The sequence below is a fragment of the Felis catus genome, chromosome A1 (genome assembly GCF_018350175.1).
Source record: "Felis catus isolate Fca126 chromosome A1, F.catus_Fca126_mat1.0, whole genome shotgun sequence".
NCBI classification, from domain to species: Eukaryota; Metazoa; Chordata; class Mammalia; order Carnivora; family Felidae; genus Felis; species Felis catus.
This window is the reverse complement of record NC_058368.1, coordinates 138169602-138190818: the sequence shown is the minus strand read 5'-3', so window position 1 is coordinate 138190818 and position 21217 is coordinate 138169602. Positions and strand designations below refer to the sequence as shown.

Sequence of the window (21217 nt, the reverse complement as noted above, 5' to 3'; positions counted from 1 at the left end):
TCCCATCCTGCTGGGAGTACGATTATAATCCTGAAACTATGGAAACATAATTGGTTCAAAGACAATGATGACACCATTTATTACACTAACAGAGACTGCAAAGCTGATCTCCGGCATAACACTGCCATCTTTTAATCAATGGCAGCTACAGATACAAGCATGGAGCCTCCCACTCCACCCACTGTCCCAGGAGGAACAGAAAAACATAACCTCTTAAGAATCTCCTAGTAGACCACAATCTGTGATATTTTGTAATGCCCCCCCACCATCCTGAAATTAAATAGATAATGTAATCATGCCCCCAAATATATATAACCCTATCCCCACACCTAATTTCAAAAAAATAAGAAATATTCTTAAATAGAAAGCCAAAGGAAAGAATCGGTTTCTACTACGCTCCACTACCTACTGTCACCACCAGTTTAACTTGTTACTTCTGAGTACTCTCTGGGTTCCTCAGGGAGGGGCAAGGAGCTTCCATACCTTCTTCAGTTTCTGCAGCACTGGAAGGCATGTCTTGTCTTTCCTCCGGCCTGGCTTCTTGATCTTCAAGAGCCTAAGAAAGAAGAAAAAATCAGCGAAAACCAGTGAAGGTTTCAGATATGCGACAAGGAGATGGAAACCTCAACCGTGGGTCTTGAACAGAGACAGACACGGCCTGGGGAGGTCTGGAAAGACAGAGTGTGCATAGCCACTGGGAGTACACAGAGGCAGCACCCCAAGAAGACGATGAGAGACACTGAGGGGAACCCAGAGGCATGGAGTGCAAGCGTCCCTGCCACTAATCCTCTACTATTTGCTTCTCCATGTCACAAGAGAAAGGTCCTCAGGAAAATAATCCATGAACCAAAAAGGGACAGAAGAACAGAAAATGGTGAAACTGTTAAAGAAGAGCCACTGTTTATGCAGGTGCCCATCCTGAACAACCTCTGCCCATGCCGTAAGACACAGAGAGAGGGAGGGCCCAGGATGACCACTCGTCTTGGGCTGCAAGCCACCATATGCTGGTGCAGGCTGCCCAGGCTGAGACCAAGCTGGTGGCCTTAGAGAGTAGCTGCCGCCCTGGAGCCCTCCGCATTTCCTTTTCAAATGGATACCTCAGGGCCAGTAAAATGAAAAGAGCCACAGAATGACATGTCGACCTGCCAAACGGTAAAACAGCCTAACACTGCAGCCCATGGAAATATACATACTTAGCCAAACCACAAAGGGGGCAGGGAACAAGCATTGAGTCACCTACCCTCTATAGCTGTTAACTCCTGCCAGCCTTATCCCCAAGATGCAGTATTCTCTCTTCTAGGGTCCACCATGGAATTAAAGGGTGGACCAGCCCAGGTACGTATTGGGAGGTGCTAAGGAGATGAAATCGAGAGGGACTAGGGTCTTAGGAGATCCCGCAATGCAGGCTCAAGGCCAAACACCACCACCAGCCCATGTGATTATCCGGGTTAGCCCTAACACTGAAATCCTAGTCTTTCAGTGAGGGCAATGGGCAAGCCTGTGTGAAAAGGGCATCAGACAATGCTGGTTTCTGATTACAAAACAAAACCTGAAGTAAGCAAATACTTTACTCTTTTCTTTGTAAATGGCAGGTATTAAAACAGTTTTTATTCTTCTGAGCAAATTTTGATGCAATCTTGGAACACTTTAATTTCCTAGCTGAAATTATTATTAATGTTAGCCAAGTTCAAGAACTAAATTCTCAGTATTCTGGTTAATAGCAAAAACTCTGTCATGAGGAGAAAATGAAATCATGATTGGAAAATATAGCTAAGATGTTTGCCTATTATCTAATTTCCTAATATCTTTACTATTTGGATATTTACCACCAACTTGGCATTTTTTTTAATTGGTTTTTTTTTAATGTTTTATTTATTTTTGACAGAGAGAGAAACAGAGCATGAGCGGGGGAGGGTCAGAGAGAGAGGGAGACACAGAATCCAAAGCAGGCTCCAGGCTCTGAGCCATCAGCCCAGAGCCCGATGCGGGGCTCGAACTCACAGACTGCGAGATCATGACCTGAGCCGAAGTCGGACGCTCAACCGACTGAGCCACCCAGGCGCCCCCAACTTGGCACTTTTTAACACTTAATGATTATTGCCAATTATCAGTACACTAGTGTCAGCTATACTACAGGGTGCTAAGATGAATCCTTTATAACTCTTAACAAGTAGGGTGTCTAAATGGGATCGCTTCCTGCATAGCTCTAGTCTATGGTAAAGCAGCCTCAGGCTTCTGCAGCAAGGTTTTGCAGTTGTTGTTCTAGAAGGGCTACAGGTAACTAAGCACTGACCAAATCCCAAGACTGAAGATGCCTCTTTGACAAGACAAAGGCTATGAATGATTCAGTTCCTTGAGAATAAATTAGTACCTGAAAGTCATTTCTACGGCTTTTATGTGTAAAAAAAAAAAAAAAAAAAAAAAAAAAAGACTTTCCCACATCTAAGATATAACAAAACATGAATACTTTACTACTATACATATGTTTTATATTTGTTCCCCCAAATGATAAAGCTTTAGCAGGGACAACCTGTAACAGTCATCACCTGTTTTCATTTAAAATAGAATCAAACCAGAAAGAAGTACCCCTGAAGACTGTGAATTCAAGAATACCATGGAAACATTTTGTAGCACGGGTGAGGATGAACTACTTGGATGTCTTTTGGGGTTCTGGACCCAATTCCAGGCTGGGGCGGGGAAGGCGGGGGAGCTTCCTTACGAAGGAGCAATTCTCTGACACCATCCAAGACTGGCCTCCTCCACTTCAGATGCCACTTGTAAGTCCAAGCTGTTATTTGTGCTTCTGACCAAAGGACTATAAATCAGAGATTCCCACAACCTCCCCACCTTGGATGTGATTAATTTGCTAGGGGGGGGCTCTCAGACCTCAGAGGAACAGTGTACCTACCAGATTGTCGGCTTATTGCAAAAGCATGTAACTCAGGGACGTGGAGTAAGGTACAGGCAAAGGGCAAAGAGCCTCCATGTTGTCATGGAGCTTACCACTCCCATCACCACCCCAGGTGACCAACCCACAAGCTGTCCGGAACCCTGGCCTTTTGGGTTCTCAAGGAGGCTTCATTACATAGGCATGATTCATTAAATCATTGGCCACGGGCGAACTCCATCTCCTGCCGACAGCCCCCACCCAGGTCAGAGGGTGGAATGAAAGAAAGCTCCAACCCCCTAATCACAGTCCCCAACACTAGCTACTTTCCGAGAGTCGCTTCATTAACATAACAAAAGACACCTACATCATCGTCAACTCTTCAAAACCCCAAAGGTTGTGGTCGTAGGAGCTATGATCCAATGGATGGATAATGGACCCAAATGGGTCCAAAGCATGGACTATGACTTCCTTTCTTATAAATCAGTAACCTCACGAATCTCTGCTCTCTTCCTTTCCTGTTCCTCTGCTCACCACCCAGCCACACAATTTCTATTCTTCCGTTGAGCCCTTCTCATAAAATGAAAATCTCCAAGAAACTGGAAAGCAATCTCCATTTGGTCTCTGCTACTCTGAGTCCACTACCATCAATTACTGAACACCGGTATCTACTCCTCTTACATCTTCCAGGCCCTCGATATTATCTCAAATGTGTCATGAGAAATCATGAATCCAGCCTCAGAAGTTGGTGGCTTTTTATAATGAAACAAATGGTCATGATTTTTGCTATACGCAGGGTAGGGTCTATGGCTTTTAAGAGTTTTGTCACCAGATGCTGCGCTGTGAGCAGAACACCCCATCTAAGGACACGCGTGCTCCTGAGCTGTGTCCCTGCACGGGTGCAGGGAGCTGAGCACATCGAGAGCAATGCTGCTCTTCAAGGCCATGGCTTGGCCTGGTCAGAATATCTATCCCTGGGGGCTTGGGTGAGAAGCCACAGGGATGGCTAATGGCTTTACTGTCTTAAAATGACAAGCATCCTTAAGCAAATGAGGCAACACTGTATGCCAGAAAAAGACACATTTCCTAAAACCCAACAAAGGGATGTAGTTCACAATGAGGAGCATGTTTCATATTATTTCTTTAATTTTTTTAAATGTTTATTTACTTTTGAGAGAGAGAGAGCAAGCGAACATGGGGCAGGGGGGAGGGGGGGTGGGGAGAGGGAGACACAGAATCCAAAGCAAGTTCCAGGCTCTGAGCTGTCAGCCCAGAGCCTATCATGGGGCTCAATCCCATGAACCATGAGATCATGACCTGAGCTGAAATCAGATGCTTGACCAACTGAGCCACCCAGATGCTCTTCATTTTACTTCTTTAGATAAAACCCTATATGGACTAAGCCAACCATAATCTTTGATAGCAATGTTTTGTGTTTTGGGGGGGGGGGTTTCTTTTGTTTTTACTAAAACTGCAGTTGAATTATATGAAGCAAACACTTGGGAACACAGGACATCAGGGGATCTGGTGAGTGAATCCGTTATACCCTGGAGCACTGTCAACCAGATGGACTCAAGCCTTTTACTCAAAGTAACATTTTGCGTCATGATAATTGAAAGATGTAAATATTCTTTATATTGCTCCAGATTCTACAAAAAAATAAAAAATAATAAAGATGAAACATTTTAAACTCTGAGCTGAGCACGCTATGATGTCACTGAAAGCTGGTGTTTGAGCCAGCCTTTGAAAAGGAATGGATTTCAAACGACCATTCCCATTCAAGAAGAATCTACATGCTGGGATAATGCTTAACTACATCTAAGTCTTAAGAAAGCCCACAAGTCGGTATTCTTCATGTATAATAGCCCTAAATGCAATAGCTTTAAATAAGAATTCAGTAAAATCAGGGACACCTAGGTGGTTCAGTCAGTTAATGAGCCAACTCTTAATTTCAGCTCAGACCATGATCTCATGGTTCGTGGGATTAAGCCCCACATCAGGCTCTGCACTAACAGTGTGGACGGAACCTGCTTGGAATTCTCTGTCTCTCCCTCTCTCTCTGCCCCTCATCCCACTCGTGCTGTCTCTCTCAAAATAAATAAATAAACATTAAAAAAAAAGAATTCAGTAAAATCAATACATGAATACCAAACATCCAGTATTAGATAATTAAAATCCAACACTGGGGATGCTGGCTCCTGGAAAATAAATCCTTACACAAGTTACTATGTTCTACCTCCAAAATATTAGGCAATAATCTTCATTCTACCAATGTAACACAGTCTCCAATTTCATGTCCAAAGCTTCGCTATAAAAAAAATGAAGTGCTACCCTCCAAAACACTGTTCCCAAAAGAATAAGCCTGCTGTCTGTACTCTCAAGGAGTATCAGTTATTACATACCAGAATGAAGGGACACACACCTGGAGGAGAAAGGCTCTGTCCCAAAAGTATTTCCTGAAGAGTTTAATATCTCCCTCCAACAAATGCTCAGCCGTGTGGTTCAGAGTCAAGGTCAGCGTTTCTGAGGAGTGAATATACTGCAGGAAGGCATCTTCACTGAGCTGCACCCGGGAAAAGTCAGGGAAACGTCTGCCCTGGAAACTGAAATGTCACATATCAAAACCCACTGGCAATTTCAGAGATAGCAACTCCAAGATCCCAGTACCCTCACTGCACCCAGTATTAGAAATCCAACTGGCAAATGATCCATGCAAGCCACCCACTGACAACAAGTACATAAGATCATGTAAACAGATCCTTTAATAAAGCTACATTTTCTACCTAGAGAAGATGTCAGTTGAAAAGCTATTCACGTATACTACATACTTTAAAGATATTTATGTAACTAATCAAACTACAGACTTTTAAACACAGTATTGGACCTCAATATTCTATTCTCTCTTTAACTCAAAAAGATGCCTCTTGCTCTAACGGGGTCATGTGTAATAGAACAAATTAGCTGGCAGCCAACAGCTTATTAGGTGATTACAGTGGAAAATAGATATGATCTCCAGGGAGCACAGTGAGGTTCAGATGGTACAAACAAGTGGGATATTCATAACACACTGGTCCACTGTTATAAATCATTTTATCAGGCAAATTAAAAAAGCATAAATTTGATCTTGTTCTATTCTTGAAAACACCCATAAACAAAGAAACAATATTCCCAAGCTGAATTCTTGAATATAAACTAATTTTCTGTTTTGTTTTGGCCAAGAACAACTGCACATTCATTAGCTACATGCAGGCTGTACAGTTAGTATCATAATATTCTGGACAGCTCACAAGGTCATGTAATTGCAACAATAAAGGAGCCTTCGGAGGAAAATGCTAGTGCTTCCCGATAGGAGCTCACCTCGGCAGGTTGTCACATCCCCACAGATTCCTCACTTCACAGAATAGTTCTATGCCTCTTTCCTCCTCTTACATGACCTCATCTTGTTAAAGAATATTTGCTTCACAAAAAGAGAATATACTTCCAATCAAATAAATATTAACTCCATCATAGGGAGCAACAAAAAGAGATCCACTAAGAACACTTACATTCTTTCTTCTTTTTTTTTTTTTTTTTTCAACGTTTATTTATTTTTGGGACAGAGAGAGACAGAGCATGAATGGGGGAGGGGCAGAGAGAGAGGGAGACACAGAATCGGAAACAGGCTCCAGGCTCTGAGCCATCAGCCCAGAGCCCGACGCGGGGCTCGAACTCACGGACCGCGAGATCATGACCTGGCTGAAGTCGGACGCTTAACCGACTGCGCCACCCAGGCGCCCCCAGAGCACTTACATTCTAAGATGTGGGGTATCTCCCCAAATTCTTGGCATGAATTACTAGTATCAACTCCAGAATCTTTTAGAAAACAACTCCCCACGCTAACATAATATCTTCTGGTCCTGGAGACAGGTGAAAGGTACCAAGCTACCCAAGATGAAGTCAGCCTCCTGGGCTTTGATCTAAATCTGAACCCCCCACAATGACCAAGTCAAAGTAAGTAGTCCTGCTTTGGCCTTTTTAGCCAAGCAAGTGGGGTCATATTAGACCCAAGAAAATACCTTTTGGATTGGTTTTTTTTTTCCTCGGTTGGCAGTCATGTGACTAAAGTAGGACAAAAATAAACAAAAAGCTCTGACTTCTATGCCAATATCCATTTATGCAGGATAAAATTATAAATTAATCACATTGAGTTTCATAAGCCAAAGAAAAACCAGTCCATTAAGATACACCAGGTAATAATATTCTGAATATATTTAATATTTATTTGTAATTTTCAATGCACTTTCCCATTTTTTAACACCTGGTTAAGTCAAGGAAACCGCTATATTAAGAATCTCCCTGGGGCGCCTGGGTGGCGCAGTCGGTTAAACGTCCGACTTCAGCCAGGTCACGATCTCGCGGTCCGTGAGTTCGAGCCCCGCGCCGGGCTCTGGGCGGATGGCTCAGAGCCTGGAGCCTGTTTCCGATTCTGTGTCTCCCTCTCTCTCTGCCCCTCCCCCGTTCATGCTCTGTCTCTCTCTGTCCCAAAAATAAATAAACGTTGAAAAAAAAAATCTCCCTTTCTTCAGAATAACGACCAATCTGAACCATTGTAAGAAAAAAACGACACATCCCTCCTTCATTGACAATGTTGACGTCATCAACAGAGCAAACTTTACAGCCCCTTTACATTATTGTTTGTTCTACATTACTTCACTAAATCCTAATAACCACACAGTATCTTAGGGTTTATCTATCATTGATTCAACAAAAATTTAGGGCGCCTGGCTGGCTCGGTTGATTCAATAATTTATATTCTTTCAGTGAGCATTATATACTGAAAATGTATCAGAAATACTACAACGGGTAAACAAATAGTTTCAGCCCGTAAGTGATACAGGATGGAGACCTAGGCAACAAATAATGACTACATATAAAATTCTAAATAATATTGTCAATAATCTTGGGGCGCCTGGGTGGCTCAGTTGGTTAAGTGTCCGACTTTGGCTCATCATGATCTCACAGTTCATGAGTTCGAGCCCTGCATTGGGCTCTGTGCTGACAGTTCAGAGCCTGGAGCCCGCTTTGGATTCTGTGTTTCCCTCTCTCTGCGCTCTTCCCCCACTCATGCTCAGTCTCTCTCTCCTTCAAAAATAAATAAAAACATTAAAAAAAAATTTTTTTAATATTGTTAATAATGTTAACCACCATATTATAAATTAATCATGATCACAAAAGGCCCTAATGTAGATCTCTGAAGAAGTGCTATTTATTTTTAGTTGTTGTTTTTTTTTGTTTTTTTTTTAATTTTTTTCAACGTTTTTTATTTATTTTTGGGACAGAGAGAGACAGAGACAGAGCATGAACGGGGGAGGGGCAGAGAGAGAGGGAGACACAGAATCGGAAACAGGCTCCAGGCTCCGAGCCATCAGCCCAGAGCCTGATGCGGGGCTCGAACTCACGGACCGCAAGATCGTGACCTGGCTGAAGTCGGACGCTTAACCGACTGCGCCACCCAGGCGCCCCTGTTGTTTTTTTTTTTAAAGAAGTCCTATTTAAGCTGAAACCTGAAAGATAAGTAGGGTTTAGGCTAGTGTTTTGCCAACTTTTCTCTTTATTATAGCTCCCTCTGAGCCTTTCAAGACTTTTTCCCCTAACTCCCCCCATGAAATGTTGATAATAAATACATCTGTCTATCTGCTCACATACTCTGTACTTTATACATGAGAACTAATGGTAAAACATAAACCAACATTAGCTTGTGATTTGGTTTATTTCTATTTTTCCACAATACTTGGAACACTTCATAGAAATAGATTAAGAGAGAATCAATCTAACAAGTAGCCAAACTCACTTTGTGATGTCTTCAACCAGCTCGGAGTATCCGGCACGTAAAGCTAAGTCTAATGGGGTGGCACCTTCTTCATTGGGTAAAGCCAAAGCCTGAACTCCCCCAGGGAGACACAAGAGGAAACGAGAGAGCTTAGGCAGGCCCCATCTCATAGCCAGGTGTAGAAGAGACTCTCTGCATAAAGACACTGAAAAGGAAAACACAGGATATTAGTTCCTCTATTCACAAACTTTGTCTTAATACGTTTCATCCAAGAAAACCATGTCTTTAGACATAATACAGAATGTTAGAACTGGAAGGAGGCATCAAAAGCATCTAATCCAAACACCTCATTTTATATACGTGGACACGTCAAGTGATTTGTCCAAAGTTAGGCAGCCAGTAGGTGCTGGAGACAGTCTGGCCCAGGGCTGGCTCATCGGTAGCCCAGGGCTGCTCCTACCCACTACAGCGCACACTCACGTCCCTTTTCCCAAGTGCAGTAAACTCGTCCAGGAAAACAAGTGCTAGGAGCACACCGCCGCCCTTCAGAAACACTCCAAGGTGCCCTTTAAGGAGATACTGCTATTTCAGTAGGGCAGACTCTCGGAGGCCCCAACTGTAAAGGACCCCCCCCCACCCCCGTTCCCACTCTTCATCCTCAGAGGTGCTCCGCCCCTGATGAGAAGCTGGGTCAGCAATGGGTTTCCTGTATCCAGAATACGTGAGACCACGGTCTTTCCCAAACTTCATAGAGGCGCTTTCACCCATCTGTTAGATAATTTCAGGGCTGGCAAAGCCACTTTGGTGCTCTGCTTAAAAAAGTCAGCCTGTACCTTTTCACACACCCCCTGACAGAAGGTTCCTGATTGATCTGTGTATCTGAGTTTTCACCGTGGTGTTTGCTACTTTACATTATGGTTGTCTGCTGTGTGTATCAGTGTACAGACTGAGGAATTTTGTTTTTTAATCTCAACACCCAGCGTAGTATGTGACAAACTGAAGTCATCCAGTATTTGTGAGTTGAACAGCAACTGTTCGAATCTCCGTGATTTGTCTATGTTAAAAGTGCCTTATTTGTACAGAATTTGTACACTGATGTTTCTACTGCAATACCCAGTGCTTGGAACACAGGTTACACTAGACATACAGAGAAAAGTGAATATGCTTACGTTAAAAAAAAAGTAGGCCCGTGAACTCCGTAGGCATCCAGACGCCCCTTGAAACAAACCTAGCCTTCACAAACTAAACCTGAAAATCCTAACACTCGGTATCTGTTGGAATAAGCATGCAGTAAGAATTTGAATCATACATACCCCTTAAGTTGAGTCATGTTACTGGCTGAAGTTCCAATAGGAAAGAGGTACAGAGCACACTGCATCGTACCGAAGAGAAAGGCCAGCAGGGGAGGGACCTATGTCTTCTACCCCAGTGTAGTGTCAACCACATGTATATGCTCTAGAAATAGCTGCCTGTTGAATGAACGAATATATGACCAACGGGGCCCTTTCCCTGTTGAGTACCCATAAAGGTTACCCATAAAAGTTAGCTTTTCATAGATGACTGCAGGTGCTATTTGGAGCACCTACCGTCTGTCCTTAGTTCCGCCTCTGACACCTCGACTAAAATCTGTGAACAAAAACTACATACTCTCATGGAGTCTTGACACTGAGGACAAAGACTACCTACTTCTCCACACAGTTCACAGTCTCCGTGAACATGACTTTACTTTTCCATTGTCTTCCTTAGCATAACCCCACCAGTAACCAACCCCAGGAGACTCTTCCCTGGGCAAACGATGGTATATGCATCATCCCTTCAAGACCCATCAACTGTTCTGCAAAAAGCATCAAGAAGCTTAAACCCTGAAACCAAGCTTTATGATATCATGATCCTTATCCAGTCCTAATCCAACTCTCTTCCCTGCCTACCGCCACTCCTCTGCCTTAGAAGACCATCATTAAGCCCAACTTCAAGTTCTCATGACATTCCAACCCTGCCCTCCCCCCTTGAAGAGCCCGGTAAGGCCGTGTAAAGGTGTTGTTCTGTCTTTCCAGGGTAGGGAGTTAACTCAGCTTTCTTTTCCCCAGCAGGCTGTGCTGATGCTACTTGGAGAGCTAGCATCCAACAACATCTGAATTTCAAACAATTAGAAGGAAATACTCCACTACAAAAAAAGCAGAAGAAAACTGCTTTTTTTTTTTTTTTTTATCTTTAGTGGGGTTTTCCTTAACGTTATTTCTTAACGTTATTCTGAGAGCGAGAAAGAGTGCTCACAAGTAGGGGAGGGGCAGAGAGAAGGAGAGACAGAATCCCAAGCAGGCTCTGTACCATCACTGTAGAACCTGATGCAGGGCTTGAACTCATGAACTGTGAGATCATGACTTGAGCTGAGATCAAGAGTTGGACACTCAACCAATTGAGGCACCCAGATGCCCCTAGGGGTTTATATTATTTATCTAGATCAAGAACATACAGCCTTTAAAAAAAAAAAAGTTTTTTTCTAGTTGCAATTCATTTTTTTAATTTATTTATTTTTTAAATTTACATCCAAGTTAGTTAGCATATAGTGCAAGAAGGACTTCAGGAGTAGATTCCAGTGATTCAACCCCTATGCATAACACCCAGCGCTCATCCCCACAAGTGTCTTCTTTAATGCTCCTTCCCCTTTTAGCGCATCCCCCCACCCACAACCCCTCCAGCAACCCTGTTTGTTCTCCGTGTTTGAGTCTCTTATGTTTTGTCCCCCTTCTTACTTTTACATTATTTTTGCTTCCCCATAAAGCCTTCTATCTCGAATATGTAAGCAAGTCCTCGCAGTGAAAAGCACAACTTCACAGTGCATTTGCTCCCTGTCTGTGTGACACAGCACAGACCCCCTGGCCCCATACGAGGACAAGTGAAATGTCAAAACAACTAAAAACGAAGTGTGTACCCCTGCTAAGTATCTGTTTAATATACTTGATACCTTCAAAAGGCTATTGAAGAAGTCATGTTTACTTTATCCTTTAAACTCATTTTATTAGAAAGTCGGATTTTCCTTCTGAACAGATTCCCAACAAGGCATGCTTGAGAACATTTCCATGTATCCCCCCTTCTTAAAAATGAGGAAGAGACCGGTTAGGATCTGGTAATGAAACCAACACACATGCACAAGGACACTCCCGAACATGTATGTCAGCATTAGATCATAACCAGCTACCCTAGGATGGAATTTCTAAGTCCTAGATCCCAATTTGAATCTGGTGACAAATATCACATGGTTCTATGGGATACAATTTTCTTCCAAGAAAAAGACCAAAAACGGAATATCTAAACCTAAGCCAGGCCTTTTTTTTTTTTTTTTTTTTAAGTTTCTTTCTTTATTTTGAGAGAGCAAGAGAGTACAAGTAAGGGTAGGGGCAGAGAGAGAATCCCCAGCAGGCTCTGCACTGTAAGTGCAGGACCCGATGTGGGGCTCAATCTCAGGAACTGTGAGATTATGATTTGACCCTAAACTAAGTGTCCAACGCTTAACCAACTGAGCCACCTAGGTGTCCCTGCATTCCCTTGAAAATCATACCATTGATAAACTCAAGTATGGTGTCAATCATTTAAATGCAACTCCCCTACACTGCCTGGGGACAGTGACGCACAAGTCCTTGAACCTGGGAAGTAGATTAAAGTGTATTTAATCTGGCTGACAGTGCGGGTGTGGGGAGAAGTTCCCTCCTCTGCAGCACTTTCCAGGACTGTTCTGCTAATCCAGCTCCCTACTCCCCTCCTCAGGCTCCAATCTCACATCTACTTCTTAAGAGAGCACAGCAAACTTGTGGGACTGAACTGCTCACTGCTCAAACTGTCCTTCCCTCCCAAACTCCCCACTTCCCGGGAGGGTGGGAAGGCAGGGGAAGAGAGGATCTTCTGTTCTTTGGAGAAAACAAGTAAGAAACTGACCAAAATGTTGTGAGAGAGAGCTTTCTCATTCAGCAGGAAAGTCCAGAGCCTAGAATGAGGCAAACAGCCTGAAATAGGAAACACTGTGACATATATAAATAATTCTGCTTGTTATAGAGTTTCAGATTCTTAACAGCGGTCAGAAAAACAAGCTGTGAAAAGAGGTTATACAATTTGGCAGACATGGGAAGGAGGGTGTTTAAAATGTTTTTTTTTAACCAAATGAATATGCCTCATCCTGTCTGGCTGGTGCCAGGAGTTACGTGCCCTAATGTTTCTAAAACAGAATTACTAGTAATTGTTCTCATGGCAAACAGGAGAAGATATGACCTGTCACATCCTGGGAGTAAGATCACCCAGGCACAAAACAAGAAGTGAGCAGGCCGTGACATTCAACCAGCATTTCCCGTCACGGCAAAAAGGGAGGCTCGTCTGCCCCAGACAGAGGAGGAGGTACAAAGCCCAAGCCTCTGGCTGTGCCATACCTCAGTTTCTCTGCCTCGAAAAGGAGGCTGTCACATCAAAGGCACAAGTTCCTGGCCCTGACTGACCAGGGATCCGGCTTCCATGAAATCCAGTACACACCAAGGGACCTCCCGGAGCGCGTGAGCACAGGAGCAGAGACAGTGTGGCTGTTGCTAAAGGAGGGTGACTTTATATGCTGTTCAGTCCAAATCTGGGACCGTTATAGCTTCACAGGGTCCGTCTATGCCTTGACATTAGCAGAAAGTTCAGGCTGCAAGACTGAAAAATAAATGATCAAGCCCTCAGGAATGCACAGTCACTGCTACAGGAAACGTAAATCGGCATAACCATTTTGGAAAACACACTGGGATCGTCTATTAAATCTACCCAAGCTTATGTTGTATCTGACTGAGCAATTCCACTCCCACTTAATAAACCCTCCTAGGACTAGGCTTTGTACACAGCAGCAAACACCCAAAAAGATGTAAAATTGTCAAAAATAGGAGTGATTTCAACGTCCATCAACAATAGATTCAACTGTAGAATAATCACACTAGTATCCTAACAACTGAAAATCAGACTAATACAGGAAAAAAAAAAAAAAAAAAAAAACAAGAAATATAAGGGTGCCTGGGTGGCTCAGTTGGTTGAGGGTCTGGCTCTTGATTTCAGCTCAGGTCATGATCCCAGGGTCCTGAGATCAAGCCCCACAACAGGCTCTGCCCTGAACACAAAGCCTCCTTGGGAGTCTGTCTGTCTGTCTGTCTGTCTGTCTCTCTCTCTCTCTCTCTCTCTCTCTCTGCTGCTGCCCCTTTCCCTCTTTGTGTGCTCACTTCTTTCTCACTCTCTCGTTAAAAAAAAAAAAAAAAAAATGAAAGAAAAAAACTAAGAAATACAATGTTGGGGAAAAGTCACAGAAGAATACACAGAACATGTTTCAATTAACAACATTTTAAAAAGTGAAAACTAAGGCATACTTTTCAGGAATACACAGGGAGTAGAACTTCAAGGAAAAGCAAGGAACTACTACTATACAAGTCAGTGTTATCTCTCTGGGAGAAATAGGGGACCGTGAGTGAGACTTTGCTTCTTCTGGGATCTAATGGCGCCCATATGTCTCTCCCCCCACGTGCAGAGAGCTGTGTTTAAGCCTCTCCCCGGGACAATTAAAACAGAATTTCTGGTGGTGGCACCCAAGCATTAGCTTTTTCCTAAAGATTCCCAAGCGATTCTTGCAACGTCAGGGTTAAGATCTGCTATTTTCAATAAGTAAGTGGTTAACAAAATGCCAAGCTCTGCTTTCTTTTTATACCACGGTCTTCCCAGTCATCTCTTAAGATCTATTAGCTAAAGCAAAATAAGTCAGAGAAAGACAGATATCATAGGACTTCACTCATATGTGGAATCTGAGAAACTCTACTGATGAAAACAGGAGAAGGGAAGGAAAAAGAAGATAAAAACAGAGGGAGGCAAACCCTAAGAGACTCTTAAATACAGAGAACTGAGGGCTGATAGAGGAGGGTGGGGTGGCTAAATGGGTGACAGGCATTAAGGAGGGCACTTTTATTAAGGAGGGCACTTTTCAGGATGAACGCTGGGTGTCAAATATGAGATGAATCAGTGGGTTGTACTCCTAAAGTCAAGGCTACACCGCATGTTAATGAGAATAAAAAATAAATTTTAAAAAGATTATCTAAAACATGTCACCAAGGGGCGCCTGGGTGGCGCAGTCGGTTAAGCGTCCGACTTCAGCCAGGTCACGATCTCGCGGTCCGGGAGTTCAAGCCCCGCGTCAGGCTCTGGGCTGATGGCTCAGAGCCTGGAGCCAGTTTCCGATTCTGTGTCTCCCTCTCTTTCTGCCCCTCCCCCGTTCATGCTCTGTCTCTCTCTGTCCCAAAATAAATAAACGTTGGAAAAAAAAATTTATAAAAAAAAAATAAATAATATAAAATAAAACATGTCACCAATAACAAAAAGAAGTTTGTAAATGATGCAAGGTATTTTTATTCTATGTTTGCTGCCAAACCAAGATATATCTTTAAATGCTGTAAACAAGATATTAAAAATAAGTGTGATAGAGACAATAATCTAGAAGCAAATATTTTTAAATACAATTTAATTCAGAAATACTTCTACACTGTAGGACTTAATAATACTCTGTAACTTGTGAGTGGAGTCATTGAAATGTCTTCAACACTTTAAGTTTATGAATAACAAGAGACATTTTTTAATTCACATATAACCCAATCATTAAAATAAGTTGTCCTCTCATTTCCAAAACCACATATATACTGATGGAGGCCTCAATTTTTGCATTTAAACCACTCAGTAAACAAACATTGAATGAACCTAGTACTAGATGCCGGACCCGGTGGCTGCAAAGATGGGCAGGTCCCTTGTCTTCCAACAGCATGATGTCAACCCACTTCTGTTCAGAATAAATATCTGGCCCTTGAAGTCACTGTATGATGAGCTACAGGTCTAGGCTTAGACAGAAAGAGTATGAATAGAAATAAGGAAACTATTGGACCAATAAGGAAACTACTCTGCAGGATAATCAACCTCTATCATGTATCACGATTTGAAATTTTACAGGTGTTTATACAATGCCAAAATGATGAACAGAAAGTAAAGAGAATGAAAAAAAGTATTGCCAAAAATTCTATGTAGCACAGGTGAGAATATGTGACATGACACAATCTCCTTCCCCCCTCCCCCACCCCCCCACTGCCCAGACTCTCAACAAAATGGGAGGAGAAATCATGTATTATGGTAGCTTTCATTTAAGTGGTCTCATCAGGACTTGGGTGTGTCAAGTAAAAATCAGCCTTCCACACATAAGATCAGAGATTGTTGGGTCTAGGACAGGAACGGCAAGTATACGCAGGCTCATAGGAAAGATAAGAAAGAGCACAGTACCAACATGGCAGGCATGGCTGGGTCATAAAGCCCAAGGCAGGAGGAGAGTAACAACCATAAGGGTGGGTTTTAGCTTCCTGAAATTTAACTTTCTGCATCGGACATACAGGAGACACCCCAGTTACAACCGCTGACCGCAGATCTGGGAACACATCAATCACACAGTATCATTCCATAAAATTCACATTGCGATACACAATGCTGGAAGGCACTTTATGGAGTCTGCAGCTCTTAAAGGTTGGTTCCACTTTATTTTACCTTATGGAACTAGGACTAACACACTGAAACACTACAAAGTCCTTATCAGGACTCAACGATGGGCACCAATTTCTGGCCTTCGCTATCTGGGGGACATATCCAAACTGAATGATACAAGGTGGGCGTCAATATTCCGTGTTCAGAATCCAGACACAACGGTATATAGCACAAAGGTGGACAGACAAAAGAACTGAACAATCTGGATTTCAACACTGAGAGAGATGCGGCTCTGGAAAGGCCACTTAAATTTTCAAGTTTAAGTTGCTTGATCCGGAGAAGCAAAGTGTTACCTTCCCAGCCTGCTACCCAGGATTGTCAGGGTGACGTAATGAGAATAACACATGAGGCAGGATTCTCACGAACTCTGAAAGCCAGTACTGGGGGGAACTTACCAGTAGTACACACTTATCTCATCTTTTTCATAGAAAAAGTACAACTGTCACTAAAGAGAGACATGATATACTGCAAAACAGTTTTCCTCTGGTTATAATTTAAAAGCATCAATTAAGAGAACCAGCCGTCTGCTTAGGAGGGCGCTGTAACTGCATCAATGTAGGACACCAGATGAGCCATTAAGACAAATGTGCTAGAGCCCCATGCCTTGGGCAGCAGGCGGTTCTTAGGTGCCATAAGCGACAATTAGGTCATACCCCCCTTCCAGACTGTGCACTAGATTTTTTTTTCATCATCTATTAATATTTCTCCAAGCCCTTATTCGTGTTCTCCATGTATTCACTTCTTTGCATTTGCTGACAGCCTACTATGGCACTGAGCGTTCTTTCCCCTCGCACCACAGGGGAGCCTGTGGAATTGCCAGGCCCCCCTCCAAGGGACCCTCGAAGCACGCTGTTCTGTTTGGGAGATAAATGAAAATACATTACCATCTAACTGTATTATTGACAAGCAGAAAAACTGTAGACTCATCAAATCTTGGCAATGGCCTTTTGAAATCTGCACTGGGAGTCCGAGTTGAAGCACAACCAGGCCAGCTGTGGTCTACAGCTGGGCAGGGTCCACTCACTGCCCTCCCACGCACTGGAAGCCAGAATTCTGTACAAAGGGCTAGACTGAGAAATATTTAACTCAATGGTTGTGAGTTACCCCACCAGTGGGGAGACCTCATCCCATCTTTCAGCACGAGGGGCATGCTCAGCTAGGGATATTCTGGTGAGCCTAGAAGAGGAAGCTAGATGGAATAAACCGAGTAAGAAACCAGTGTTTAAGGTGCTCCGTGCCTGGGATGAGGGTGAGGAGGTTGAAAGAGATCACAAGAAGTCCACATGAGCAGCTGTTGACATACAAATGAAAGCAAAGAAACGGACCAGCACAACCACCCTTTTTATTTCATGCTTGTCAGTTGCCGGTGACCGTAAGAACGTTACATCCCTCGTTTCCCCCTAACATTTATTATGTGACTTACATACGTTGTCTTATTTGATCCTGACAGCCATTGCACAAGGTAAGGCCTATTATTATCCCCATTGAAGAGGAGCAGAAACTGAGATATGACACCATCAACTAATTGTCCAAGCCCATTCAGATACTAAATGGAGCACCGGGAATCTGAACCCAGGCTTTTCCACCCCCAAAACTCAAATTCTTAAAGGCAAAGAAAGGATTATGTAAAAGATGGCAAAAACAAGAAGGGCAGTGAAGATAGAACTTAAGTCAACAAAGCAAGAGTCAGGAAACCAAGCATAGAGAACTAAGCCACACCACTCCTAAGGATGCAGGCTCATACCCCACTGTGCACATGTTGGTCAGATAGGTCAACACAGACAGACAGACAGACACACACACACACACACACACACACACACCACTGTCTCATGACAGGTCTGCAAATTAAAGTTTCTACTGCTACAGGGGTGCCTGGGTGGCTCAGTCGGTTAAGCGTCCAACTTCAGCTCAGGTCACGATCTCGCAGTCCATGAGTTCAAGCCCCGCGTTGGGCTCTGGGCTGATGGCTCAGAGCCTGGAGCCTGCTTCCGATTCTGTATCTCCCTTTCTCTCTGCCCCTCCCCCGTTCACGCTCTGTCTCTCTCTGTCTCAAAAATAAATAAACGTTAAAAAAAAAATTTTTTTTAATAAAAAAAAAAAGTTTCTACTGCTACAAAGGTAGGGCAGAGAAAGCAAGTATTTGAGTATCATTATGAACTAGAACCCAGGGCAGGATTACACAAGATTGGGGGGGGGGGTTCTACCTATATAGCCTCATGATCACATAAAGGCCCACATTTAAAGAGTCAAGGCAAGGCCCTTCACAGTTCACTGGGACCACATACAGCAGGTCACTGCCAAAGGACACAGGTTGGTTATTTCCCTAAGAACATCTCCTCACTTCTGCCTCACTGCCCACCTCCTTTCCAAGTCTGTCCCACCTACCTGTTCAACCATCAGACTTTAATCTGCAAGCCTTGGTAGTTTTAAAGCTAATTATTTATTTTTTAAAATAAAGTAACACAAGGACAGCTGCTAACATTCAAATCCTCTTCAAGAAATCTAGGGGAAAAAGCAAAATTTTTATTTTTTTTTCCTGGAGTATTAGCAGAATCCTTGGATACCGTCATTTGCAAATTCAGTGTTAGTCCCCTGAGTGCAATCAAAACAGTCATAAGAATCCTGCTGTTTGAAGGGTTTCCAGATGAGAGAAGCAGGGATGGGACATGGCCACCCAGAGGTAAATCCCAAAACCTTCCGTTGTCCTAAATCCTTTAGGAAGCACATTAGGGCAGGGCGTTTGAAAAAGCAGGAGCTTCCACTTACATTGTTTTCCCTTGAAAACTATGAGAGAGGGAGAAAGCAACCTGAATACGACCCTCTGTTCTATCTCTTATGTGAGAGCTAATAGATAATTCTCAATTCCAGTCTAAGGGCCATTAACGCCAGGTAAAAGTAGGAAGCTTATTATTTAAGGAAATCTCTCAGCTGCCTTCTCATCTTTAAAATATAGTACCTTAAACAGACAATGTGCTTAATAAGGCTTTAACTGAAAAATAAATTCAAATTACTTGATGAGGGGTTCCTTTTCCTTGAGAGTTCAATTCCGTATTAAATTCTTAACTGCCAGAAAACCCATCCCTTAACAATAAAAGGCTTAAAAAGCGGGGGGGGGGGTGGGGGTGGGGGGGGGGGGGGTGGGTAGGTGGAAGACATAGAAAACATTCTTAAAGATTTAAAACTTCAGGAGGCCTGGCTGGCTCAGCCAGCAGAGCACGCAACCCTTGATCTCAGGGTTGTGAGTTCAAGCCCTACATTGGGTGTAGACATTACTTAAAAACAAAATCTTAAAAATAAAGACTGATAATGTCACAAATGATGCATAGTTGTATACAAGCCTAAGTAATGTGCAACACTTTTACCCATTTAACATGGAACCTATTCTATTTTTTTCCAACTCTTTTTTTTATGAAATTTATTGTCAAATTGGTTTCCATACAACACCCAGTGCTCATCCCAAAATATGCCCTCTTCAATACCCATCACCTCCCCTCCCCTCCCTCCCACCCCCCTTATCATGGAACCTATTCTAAAAAACATTCTCTCCACCACTAGCATTCATGCAGTAGGTTACCTTAGCAACTGGAGGAATCGAATTTCAGCTTAAAATGTCAGAAAAGGAAGTGCGGAGATGTTTGTTCCATGAGATACTATCAGAAGTAACACAAGGCTAGAAAGTAATATTGAGTGTATATGTAACTGCTTGAAAAATGTCAAGATTTCCAAGAAAAACAATTAAAACCTCAGAGTTAGTGGATACCTGTCATGCATTAATTTCCATACTCCTCAATCTTGTTTAAACTGAAAACCTGTATTTTGTAAGAAATCTGTCCTTTATGGGTTTCCTATCCACTGGTAGGACACCAGCTGATGTTATTTAAAATTTGCCATCCAGTGCAAAGCTTCGGGGCTCAAAAGCAAAGCTGACCTATCACAGTCTGTGGGACACTAAGTCAGTCTTCAAGTTCATTATGCCATCTCCTGGCTACTAAGACCTAGAACACAAGTCAAGGCCAACCAACAGGGCGATGCTCCTGAGCCTTGCTCTATTTTTTTCTATTTCTACAGCCAGCAAATTGTACTCAAAGATAAAAACGCCAGCCAAGCTCTATTTCAAGTGTTAAACAAATCTTGCTTCTTACTCGTTACAGTTCTCTTTCCTCTATTCAAAGAAAGGTCAACAGATAGTTTCCTTTGTCAAACATCGCTGGCCCACACGTTTCCCTCTGCTCTTGCCTAGAAAGGTGAGGATTCTGGGTGTGTGGCTTCAAGCATGATGTAGATGTCACAGAAAAGTGACACTTTCCACTGAGTCTTTAGTTAAGAACCTTTAATTCTCGGGGCACCTGGGTGCCTCAGTTGGTTAAGCGTCCGACTTCACTCAGGTCATGATCTCATAGTCTGTGACTTAGAGCCCCGCATCAGGCTCTGTGCTGACAGCTCAGAGCCTGGAACCTGCTTCAGATTCTGTGTCTCCCTCTCTCTCTGCCCCTCACCCGCTCACACTCTGTCTCTGTCTCTCAAAAATAAACGTTAAAAAAAATTTTTTAATCATAAAAAAGAAACTTTATTTCTCAATTAATGGCTTTTCCTAAAATAAAACTGCTCTTTAAACCCCTTAAAGTACACTAAACAATCAAGACACGTTTTAACCATTGCTGAATGACCCACACTTTTGTAAACTTCCTTCCAAAGTTCTTTGGGCCTTCTGCGTTTCTTTTCCTTTTTCCCTCCTTAGTTGTCAAGTGTAGAAAAACAAAGATTCTCCAACTAATTTACAAAGATCCTATTAACAAAACAGAGCACCACGCTAACCATCCTTCTTCGTAAGAGCACGACCACTCCATTAAACTTATGGTCCCTGACTTACTTTTCCTGTAAGTCAAGATTAACCACAATGTGACTGGTTTTTGCACAGACCACTGGTACTTAGACTTACCCTTACA

At 42.9% G+C, this 21217-nt stretch overlaps 1 protein-coding gene across 8 annotated transcripts in view; it reads right to left on the bottom strand.

Annotated features, from left to right (window-relative positions):
* Positions 1–21217, bottom strand: part of ARHGEF28 (Rho guanine nucleotide exchange factor 28) — a 310574-nt gene that overhangs the window by 151077 nt on the left and 138280 nt on the right. For 7 of the 8 annotated variants that reach the window (XM_045062033.1, XM_045062024.1, XM_011283815.4 and 4 more), the window contains 3 exons: positions 8718–8901; positions 5310–5490; positions 484–556 (listed from right to left, as the gene is read on the bottom strand). In XM_045062033.1, coding sequence (XP_044917968.1) covers positions 484–556; positions 5310–5490; positions 8718–8901 — 438 coding nt within the window. Of the gene's footprint in view, positions 1–483; positions 557–5309; positions 5491–8717; positions 8902–13114; positions 13262–21217 lie in introns of those variants that run through there. The other variant, XM_045062048.1, reaches the window with a different exon arrangement.